The 11516-nt window shown below is 42.4% G+C and overlaps 1 protein-coding gene across 4 annotated transcripts in view; it reads left to right on the top strand.

Moving 5' to 3' along the window:
* proza (protein Z, vitamin K-dependent plasma glycoprotein a) overlaps positions 1–10360 on the top strand; it is a 45889-nt gene extending 35529 nt beyond the window's left edge. The window contains exons 1-10 of one of the 4 annotated variants that reach the window (XM_087243353.1): positions 1707–1746; positions 1929–2022; positions 3211–3380; positions 4575–4599; positions 4763–4876; positions 5509–5637; positions 6965–7080; positions 7206–7320; positions 7495–7820; positions 8432–10360. In XM_087243353.1, the coding sequence (XP_087099479.1) occupies positions 1947–2022; positions 3211–3380; positions 4575–4599; positions 4763–4876; positions 5509–5637; positions 6965–7080; positions 7206–7320; positions 7495–7820; positions 8432–8641 (1281 nt within the window). In that variant the 5' untranslated portion in view covers positions 1707–1746; positions 1929–1946 and the 3' untranslated portion in view covers positions 8642–10360. 4 annotated transcript variants of the gene reach the window in all.
* The last annotated feature ends 1156 nt before the right edge of the window (positions 10361–11516 follow it).

Genomic DNA, 11516 nt, shown 5'->3' with positions numbered 1-11516 from the left:
ACGAGAAGAAACCCGAGCGTCATTAGAGGAGGGAGGGCAATGGAGGACTGAAGCTTCATATAATCAGCAGCGTGGCCTTTAGCAGAACTATAATCGTGACAAAAGTGATGATGATGATAATAAAAGTGATTTTTCATGAGCAGACGACATGTGGAGGGCTTTAGAGGAGCTCATTTGCTCTTGTGTTGGCCAAATTAAGGGTCAGTTCACACCAAAGATGAACATTTACTCATTATTCACTCTCCCTCAGGCGACTATAAACCTTTAGGAGCTTCTTTTTCCTGTTGAACACTGAAGAAGATAAACCGGTAACCATTGACTTCCAAAGGAAAACCAATTACTATGAAAGTCAATGGTTACAGGATTCCAACATTCTTCAAAATATCTTCTTTTGTGTTTAAGAAGAGAAAGAAGTGAGAACTCCACATCTATAATGCTCTTAGTCTATGCTGACATTGTCTTCAGCAGCTCAAACACTGTAATGGCGAATGGACAGACGGCTGCTTCTCACTCAGGCCTGCTGGACATGCTAATGAGATGGGCGCTAGTGGGCGGGGCTTGATGACACGTACAGCAGGGGAATGTCAATCACAGTGTTTCTGCATCAAGTCTGATTAGAACAAACCCAGTTCAGTGCTGTTGAGCATCAGAGGCTGCTGGAGATCCTCACACACTGCTGCTGTGTTTAAAGCTCCTGCAGGAGTGATCTCTGCAGAACAAGAGCTCTTTAATCAGAAAGCATATTAGTTCACTTAATCCAGAATAAAACTGTACTGTGAGTGAAAGACACAGCAGTGTGATATTAACTCCAGAGCAAAGGAGAACAGCTGGACGAGCAGAGAGCAGCTGCCGGCAGATCCAGATCAGCTGCCTGTAGGGGCTCATGAGGGCTTATAAAGGCTCATAAGTGTGGAGAAACGCCTGACATGTGGAGGATTTGAGGGAAAGTGTTGAAGAGACTCTCCTTCAGCTGTCAGCAAAGCTCTGCGTCCTCACAAACACTCCTGACACACACTATATTCATGTAGACCTTGACAAAACCAGGGTCAGTTCACTCAAAAATCAACATTCACTCATTATTTACTCTCCCCCAGGTGGACGTCAACTCTTCATGAGCTGCGTTCTCCTGCTGAACACTAAAGAAGATACTTTGAAGAATGTTAAAAACCAGTAACCATTGACTTCCATAGTAGGTTACAGGTTACCTTATTTAACACTGCTTTGAGGCTTGATTGTAACCTGTTTACACTGATAGATCTGCTCCACCGGGATAGATTAATATGATAAACTTGTTTAAATAGGAGATTATTATGTAGTGACGTCAATAACAATATTAAAAATGATTAGTTCATAATTCAGCTGCGCTCTGCTGCCATCTAGTGGCCACACTGTTAATGGTGGACTCAGCATTACTACTGTTCTGAATCTCCATTATCTCCTGCATGTTGTTCAGAGTTATTAAGGCATAATAATAAAGCTTACTTCCTTATTAGTCAGGGGTCGCCACAGCGGAATGAACTGCCAACTATTCCAGCATATGTTTTACACAGCGGATGCTCTTCCAGATGCAAACCAGTTCTGGGAAACACCCATACACACTCACTCACACACACACTCATTGACTAAGGCCAGTTTAGTTGATCAGGCCCCCTATAGCGCGCAAGTGTGTTTGGACTGTTTATCGGTGGATTGTGCGTGGTGACGTCACTCCATCATCGCTTCAGATCTGCGTCACGGCTTCAGCGGGTGAGTGCTCCGTTATCTGCCACAATAATCATTTCCTAAAGTCAGAAGGTCAAAGTTAGAGGCAGTTTCTGCTGTTGAATATGCTGCTCATCTTTATTGGAAGCTGAATATCCATGTAGGGCACCCACAGCTGAATCCAGCACGCGCTTATATATTAACTCCGCTTGTTTCCTCTCACGCAGAGCGCTTCCTCCGTCATCATGGCTTGTCTCGGAATATATCTTTCCCTCGCAGTTTTGTTTGGCTTCGTGACCGCCGGATTACACAAAAGATCAGGTAAAACATTCTCAATCTTTCAGCAGGCATCAAAAACAAGCATCATCTTCACGGGCGGTTGGTCAGTGTGTGAAAGCGATGAGAAAAGTAACAGGCAGCTTGTGATGAGGCTCATCGCAAACACTGCGCCACAGGACTCAGCGGCTGCAGATATTCGCGTTTTTCTCGATTATTCGGATGTTCTCCCGCTAATACTTGCCTGAAATAATCGCCTGATATTGAATGTACAACAAAAGCGACACTGTTTGCTAGTTTGACAGTATTTTGACAGAGATTTCGGTGTCATTACGCCATTGTGGTTTGTTTTCTTGGCAGTCCTGGCAGATCTTCTCCTCTTGGGGGAGCTTCGAGGGTACTAATATAGTTATGTGGCCTATTTATTTATCATTATTATGTTTTAATACATTCTATAAAGGATAATTTAGGTAATAGTATACTGCATCCTAGCGTTGGATTTCTTTGTTATCCATAAACAGTGATTGGCTGTCATTAAAGGGGTAGTTCACCCAAAAATGCACATGTATTCACGATTTACTCCGTCTAACAGTAAAATACTCCACAATAAAGAGGATATTTTGAACACCAGTGACTTCCATAGTGGGAAAAACAAACACTGTGCAAGTCAGTATGGTTACAGGTTTCCAACATTCTTCAAAATATCTTCATTAGTGTTCAGCAGAATAAAGCAACTCCTGAATGTTTATATCGAGTGAATGATGAGTAAACCATGACAGAATTATCATTTTATCTAGTTTCCTTTTGCTTTTTTCCACACTGAAGACTTTATTTTGGAAACCTGTAACCATTGACTTCCATGGTATTTGTATTTCCTACTGTGAAGCTCAGTGGTTACCAGTTGAGCAGATCTTTTACTCCCAGTTTCTGTGCCAATCCTGTCCTGTCCTGTGTTTATACTCATTAATATGGAGACATGTTAATGTGTGGCTGTCAATCAGAAACTGCACGCCTGCTTCACGATGCTGCGGTGGGCCTGAATTTAACATCAGGAAATGTTTAAAGACGTAGACGTGTTGTGTTTCTGTCACTGCAGTCTGACTGTGGACACACTAGACTACACACACTTCAGCTTAAACAGCTCACAGACGATGATTTTTCATCTTTAATGTGGCTTTAATATGTCTGTGGCAGGAGCTTTTGTGTGTGTTAATCTTATGATGCTCATTTCAGCCCCTGTGTTCCTGGAGAAGTGGGACGCGCTCAACGTGATCTCCCGTCAGAAGAGGAGCAACACTGGAGATGAGGAGACCAAACTCCCCGCTAACCTGGAGAGAGAGTGCCTAGAGGAAGTGTGTGACTATGAGGAGGCCAGAGAGGTGTTCCAGGACAACTACAGGACAGTGAGTGTGTGCGTGTGCATGTGTGTGTGTGTGTGTGTGTATATATATACTTGCAAAATAAAAGAAAGTTTTGCAAACAAAAAATAAAATATTGAACAAAAAATAAAAAATCTAAATTTCCCAAACTCTCAATTTAATTAAAATCACAGTTCAAAAAATTATTTTTGAGGAATACAAATTAATTTTGCCAACAAAAATAAAGAACTGCAAAGGGAAAATACAGTTTTGTAAAATAAAAATACATTTGCAAACAAAGAAAGAACTGCAAATAAACATCAAGCAGTGCAAAAAATCTAAAATATTTGCAATAAAAAAAGAAAAAAAGTGTGTGTGTGTGTGTGTGTGTGTGTGTATATATATATATATATATATATATATATATATATATATATATATATATATATATATATATATATATATAAATATATAAATATAAATAAATATATATAAATATAAATAAATATATAAATATAAATAAATATATATATATAAATAAATGTTCTGCAATTAACTGGCTGCGTTTTAAAAGGCAATGCTGTATAAATGTTTTGCAAATATATATTGTTTTGGTTTTTTGTTTCTCAAAACTTAATTTTCTCTTTGCAGTCCTTTATTTTTGTTAGCAAAATTAATTTTTAAATAGCAATTTTTGCATTAATTATTTATTTTTTGCTCAATATTTTATTTATTATTTGCATAACCTTCTTTTATTCTGCACGTGTATATGGCCTTGGATTGACTCCATAGTTATGTGTATATTGGTTGAGATGGTTTTGTAGGCCAGTGCGTCTGCATGAGCTATAATAACTCAATCACAGGCATTGATGAATACAGCAGAGCAGAGACACAACTATAATAACCAGCGCCTCATAGATTTCTCTGAGTCCAGCAGTGTTCAGATGCTTAAATTGAGTTATAGAATCTGAAATAACGCTGTACAGTCTTCATGGTGAAGCTACAGATGTTATTAATGCTCGTGCCTGAGGGCTTTACACTGGTTTGGACTGCTCACACGTTAAATACAGTGATTAATACACAAGCTTCAGTCCATTAGGGCACAAATCAGGGCTGTTTAACTGATTAAAACCTAATTATATTGCTGCTTTAACACTGCTAATATTCACAGCTGTGTGTGTGTGTGTGTGTGTGTGTGTGTGTGTGTGTGTGTGTGTGTGTGTGTGTGTTTTCTTTAAGGACATCTTCTGGTCGGTCTACATCGGTGAGTTGTAAATGTTGCAGATAATGAAGATGTGTGACGGATCTCCCCGGTTTAAAGAGCTTATTTGTTTTTGAATGCATGAATATATATATGTCATATAGATATAAGCTGTAGTAGGCTGATGTGTGTTGTGTGCGCACTGATGGTGTTTGTTGCATGCTAGACGGTGACCAGTGTGCTGACCAGCCATGCAAAAATGGAGCCATGTGTTCAGATAGTGTGGGGGGGTACGACTGCATCTGTAAATCCGGCTTCACGGGAACACACTGTGAGACAGGTATGAGGATGTTCGCCTTTTTTGAAGCATAATAAGAGTGCGGATATTTCAGAATCATGCTAGTGCATGCTTGTTTATCTGAGTAGCGATGCTGAAGTCAGATATTCTGCTTTGAGACGGTGCATTATATGCCGGATTATCTGTCTTTGTTTTGATCTCTGCCCACTGTCAGGTTAGCCACTTATATTTCAGCACCCGGGTTGCCAGATGCTGGAAAACAGCGCATGTAAGGCATGAAGTGTGCGGATGCAGCTGAAAATGCGCCCTCTAGAGGACAGAGCAAGCCTCTGAAATAAGACGCAGATTCAGAGTCAATAAAACAGACATCAGGAGGATTGTAGTTAGCAGATAATATAAATATTGCACATATAAACATCAGCTGAGCGGGTTACAGCGTACTGCTGGCCTCACACATAAGCCAATGCTCCACTAGCTCTGGTTCAGTCACGGGGTGTTTCCACCTCAACACAGTTTCCCTGTCCACCTCAATAGTTTGACTTTTCACAGAAGAAACAGCAGAGGGGAATTCTCCACATCCACCGGCAGTCCTCTCATCCGTCTATGCTCGCAGGTTTACACTGAATTGCTGTCTAATTGACTCCCGTGACTCGTGGTGTTTCCGTGTCCTCCAGATCAGACGGTGTGTTTAATAGATAAGAGCAAGGGCTGCAGTCAGTTCTGTAAGCCGGGCTATCATTCATACGAGTGCTCCTGCGCTTACGGCTGGAAACTGCAGCAGAAGGAGAAGTGTGTGCCCGCAGGTGAGTCCAACACACCTTACACTTGATCTGGCTAACACACACACACACACACACACACACACATTTAAGATTTAAGAATTTGAGAGATTTAAGACAAGAGAAAGACAGGAGATGTAAGTGCTACAGCGTGTTTTGCAGTGTATGCAGGCGCACATGTATGATTACAGAACAGTTAAACAAAACCACCAACAATTAACAAAACTGATTAGCAGAGACTCGCTTTTGCACAGTGTCTGAGAGAGCCTGAAGAAAACACGTGCTAATAGTCCATTAGTTATTAGCATTTAGTTATTTAGTTAGTTATTTTGCTATTTCTTGGTAAGAAATCTGTGGTGTTTTGTTTTCAGAGGATCGTAAGTTAAAGCTGAATATATGAAATAATAAACAAATAAAAGCTTTTTAACTTTATTTAATGTTCACAGTGCAAATCCATCTAGATCCACTTATTTGGTAAGGAAAGCACGTCTCTCATATAATATCTCTACTGAAAGACTGAACACACGACTCTACACACTGTACTGTGAATAAATCACATCCACACTTTCATATTAGTCAATAATATTACTGAAATTGATTTAAAATAAGCAGACTCAATGATGGGCTGGAGGTCTGTGGATTTCTGCACACACAGATTTTTGACAAAATTCTGCACAGAAATAGCACACAATGCCTGCAGATTCTGTCTGGCCTAGTTATTAGTTAGTTCGTATTATTAGTTAGTCTTCAGGCTTTATTATAAATCTATAAAACTCAAATATTATTAATGAATAGTTGAAGAGATTTAAAATAAATCCTGACCAAACATGTGGCTTTACCCTCATTGTGTTTCTTACAACATTAACCAAAATATTTATAATTTCAGATATGTATATTAGCAGGACACACTCTCCACCATACACTTTATACATGTGCTTTTAATGCAGAGTTACTGTGTGAGGGTCCGTTCACCCAGAACTGATATTTACCCAGTATTAACTCTCCCTCAACTGGTTTCAGACCTATCTGAGTGTCTTTCTCCTGTTGAACACTGAAGAAGATATTCTGAAGAATGCTGGAAACCGCTAACCATTGACTTCCATTCTCAACATTCTTCAGGAAATCTTCTTTAGTGTTCAACAGGAGAAAGACACTCTTAAAGGGTAAACCAAGTAAATGATGGCAGGCTTTTACCGTTTGGGTGAACGACCCCTCTATAATTAGTTTTATTTTGACTGTACCATTCCTGCCTTGTAAACAGGGCTGCTCCAACAGGCATACACAGCCTCAAGTGTGAGCAGAAGCAGCCCTGCAGTGAGTGTTGACTCTCTCCCTTTCTGTGTGTGTTCAGTGACGTTTCCCTGTGGTAAAGTGGGCAGCGTGAGTCAGTGGGAGCGACGGCAGTCAGAAAACATCAAGTCAGAATATGAAGGATTCCCCTGCGGCCCGGAGGAGTGTCCCTGGCAGGTCCAGAACACACACTTCACCCTCCTGTGATCAAGCCTGGTGCACTGCAGCGCTGCTCTCACTCACTGTCTGTGTGTGTGTGTGTGCGTGTGTGTGTGTGTGTGTGTGCGTGCTGATGTCTGTAGGCGATGCTCCTGCGGGGATCCTCCGGCTTCTGCAGCGGCGTCATCCTGAAGGAGAATCTGGTTCTGACCACTGCGCAGTGTGCCAGAAAACACCCCGACTTCCAGGTGGCAGTGGGTCAGTGCGCTCATCTACACTCACTGAACACACAACACACACTCATGCACGATTCTACCTCAGCTTGTAGTATGGATGGTGTAAGTAGTGTGTGATTTGGGACAGAGCCGCATGCGCATCACGTATCTGTAGGTGATGGATGCTAATGATGTTGCGTTATCTACGCCTCCGCAGGTAAGCGTATGACGATGTTCGAGTCGTCAGGTCAGACTCTGGCGGTCCGGCAGGTGCACCTCCACCCTCTGCACAGCTCAGGTACAGCTGAGAATGACCTGGCGCTGCTGGAGCTCCGGGACAGGATCATCTTCAAGAAGAGCGTGGCGGCGGCCTGCCTTCCAGAGAGAGACTTTGCAGACCGCGTGCTGACGGCGGGACAGTACATGGGCGTGGTCACCGGCTGGAAGGACACGCCCACTGAGGACGGCATTGAAGGACACCTGCTGCTGAACCACCTGTCCTATCAAACACTGCAGGACTGCTCACGGCAACACTCCGCTCAGGTGGGCACATCTGCCGGCATATAGAGGAGATCAGTGAGGGGTCACAGCCTCAGAGCTACAGCTGAAGTCAGAGTTATCCTTCCTCCATTAATCCAATATCTCCCAGATGATGATGATGAGCAGATTCAGCAGTTTCTCTCAGTGTTTCCTCTAATGTTTGTTCTTCTGGAGAAAGTCTGATGTGTTTTATTTGTGCTAGAGTAACAGCAGTGTTTAATAGTGTTAAAGTCATGTTAAGCTCAATATTATTCACCCCTTCAGCAATATTAGTGTTGGATTGTCTCCAGAACAAACCACTGTTATACAATGACTCGCCTAATTACCCTAACTTTACCCTAATTACCCTAGTGAAGTCTTTACATGCCACTGTAAGCTGAACACTAGTGTCTTGAAGAAGATCTAGTCTAATATTATGTGCTGTCATCATGGAGAAGAGGAACACATCAGCTATTAGAGATGAGTTATGAACACTGTTATGATCAGAGATGTGCTGGAGGAATCTGCTCTCTGATACACAGAAACTGGGGAAATAATCAGGGGGTGAATAACTCTGACTTCAGCTGTAGTGATATCTAACATACATGTTGTTGCTGTTTCCTCTGTGTCTGCAGGTGTCCAGTAATAAGCTGATGTGCAGTCTGCCGCGGGCTAAAGCAGACTGTGTGTTTGGGCAGGGCAGTCCAGTGCTGACGCTGCACCGGGAGGTCTTCTTCCTGACGGGGATGGTGAGCCGGCCGGCGGGAGCCGACTGCAGGAGCGGATACATCTTACAGAAAGTGTCTCGCGCTCTGCCGTGGTTAAACTCTTTCATGAGCCCGTAATTAAAGCAGGGACGTGTTAATATGGTAAACTACTCACCCTAAAGCTAACACTGCTCTTACACAGAGGCTGTGTCCTGTTCTAGTCCAGATATCTACAAACTCTCTCTTGACCTGTGCTTGTAGTCTGATTAGTGCATGTTATGCATGATTCACTCCACTACACATTCAGTTATTTTCCCTCAGCTTCACCACAGCGGAATGAACCGACAACTTAATCCAGCTTATGTTTTACACAGTGGATGCCCTTCTAGCCGCAACCCAATACTGGGAAACACTCACACACACACACACCAGTGTAGTTGATCAGTTCCCCTATAGCGCATGTGTTTGGACTGAAACCGGAGCACCCGGAGGAAACCAACACAGGGAGAACATGCAAACTCCACACACAAACACCAACTGACCCAGCCGAGACTCAAACCAGATGGTGCTACACACTGCGCCACCATGACGCCCCCTTCAGAATCATCCTAATCAATAATAATGCATTCGGTGACTCTGTAGGGAGCAGTTCTCACTATTCACTAGTAGCTTATTAGTGTGCGTGCTATTGAGATATTGGCTGCTTATTAGTACTTATAAAGCACATGATCATATTCTACATCCCTAATCCAACACCTAAACTACCTTAATAACTCTATAAGCAGGTAAGTTGGAGTTTACTGAAGCAACATAGTCTGCTGAGAGCGAGAACTGAACCTTACTTACCAAGTATAACTAATGATATCATAATATATATATATATCACAATATATAGAGCTGAAAATGCCAGATATTTCCCAATAGGAGTGTGTAATAATCTTATTTACGCTTCCTCCACTGTCAGGTGATTGAGCTTGTGTTGTCTGATGTCTGAACACAACGCTATACTCTACTCTAGTCTAGTGTAGAGAGTAAGAGTGTGTGGATATCTGGACGACAGAGCTGTGTCTGCAGTGTCATACATCTCTTATTTGTACCGTTTACACTGTCCTTGTGTCCAATTACACAGAGAGCAGGCTGTTCTGCTGTAGTTCAGGGACTAAACGCATGAGCCGAGGCTGAAGAGCACGACGGCTGCTCCAGAACTCACGATGTGCAGCGATCAGCCCACCCTTCACTGCTGTGGGGGTAACAGCATCATATATCAGCATTAAGCCTAAAAACACTGTTTAAATGCAGAGATACCGTCATGCAAACTGTTCATTCCCTAACAGTGCTCATTTAGTTTGCTTCTGTTCAATGTGACTGCAGCATTACTCTACTCCTGACGCTGTATATTGGTTCAGTAATGACTATACTAGTGAAGCAGTGATTTAACAATAGAAACCCGGCGGTTATTGGAGTAGATGTGAGTCGGAGTCGTGTGTAGATGTTGCAGACGCTCTCCTGCTCGGCTGTTGTGCAGTGATGTGTTGTTATATCTCCTTAAAGGCTCAGTTCACCCACAGATGAAGACGTGCTCTGCTTACTCTCCCTCTAGTGGTGTTAAACCGTCATGAGTGTCTTTCTCCTGTTGAACACTGAAGAAGATATTTTGAAGTATGTTGAAAACCGGTAACCATTGACTTCCATAGGAAAAACACACACATGTTGAAGGGGGCGGGGCATGTCGGACACTAGAGTGGATTTGATTGGTCAGTAGTGTTGATGGGAAACTCTAGAGAACGTCAGGAATGTTGATCTGTGCATTGTGTTTTTGAATAATTGTGGTTTTAATAAAAGTATTAATGCTACACACGTCACATGTCCGTGTGCCTCAACTACACGTGCAGTCGTCTTTATACTGTAGCGCTTCCGCAGTGAGAGAGAGAGGATATTAAAGCATTGAGCTTGTGTTGGGGGGTGAAATTACAGGAGTTTTCCGGAAGAAATGAAAACGGGAGAGTTGCAGGAGATTAAACTGAAATACGTGATACTCCCAGGATAAAACGGGAGTGTTGGCAGATACTGCTTACCAGTTTAATAATGATCTGATCAGCTGTAGTTAGAAATCAGACTGTTATCCGCTTGTTAAGTGTGACGTCACGCGAAGCGGCTTCCGGGTCCAAGCACTCTATCCAGCTGAATGAGGAGACTCATGAAACGGTAATAATAAACATTTACAAAGTGATTTAATGCTTTCGAAAGTCACGATGGCAGTATATGTGTCCAGCCTAATATCCGATGGCCAGAAAGTGATTAATTTTTTATAAATTGTAAAATTTTTGGTATTTGTCATGCAGCAAGCCCAGAGATTGTTGTGTACACTGTGACTTTATGTAAAATTACCTTTAATGTGTGACAGGAATAAAACATGATCATAAACGAATGATTTCTCCACTCAAATGGAGTGCTGGGAAACATTCATATTCCTTTTCTTTTCGGCTTAGTCCCTTTAATAATCTGGAGTCAACACAGCGGAATGAACCGCCAACTTATCCAGCATATCGTATACACAGCGGATGCCCTTCCAGCTGCAACCCATCTCTGGGAAACACCCATACACACTTATACACTAGACAATTTAGCAAACCCAGTTCCCCTATAGCGCATGTGTTTGGACTGAAACCGGAGCACCCGAAGGAAACCCACGACAACACGGGGAGAACATGCAAACTCCACACAGAAACACCAACTGACCCAGCCGAGACTCGAAACAGAGAACTGAGTGCTGTGAGGCAACAGCGCTACCTATTGCACCACTGAAACAATAATGTATCTTATAATAATATCCTGTGCATGTGATTGCTGTGGGCGGGGTTTTATTGGTTTAGGGGTGGTGTCCCGCGCGTGATTAACAGGTGGGGGGTGGGGCTTGTTTTTAGGGGTGGAGTACAGTATTTTTTTACAGAATTGTTTACATTATTGACTAAAATATCCATTAATTGTTTTATTAACCTCTTCCCCAGGCTAC

Source organism: Danio rerio, chromosome 3 (assembly GCF_052040795.2).
Source record: "Danio rerio strain M-AB ecotype USA chromosome 3, GRCz13ab, whole genome shotgun sequence".
Classification (NCBI taxonomy): Eukaryota; Metazoa; Chordata; class Actinopteri; order Cypriniformes; family Danionidae; genus Danio; species Danio rerio.
This window is presented reverse-complemented; position numbering and strand designations above follow the sequence as displayed.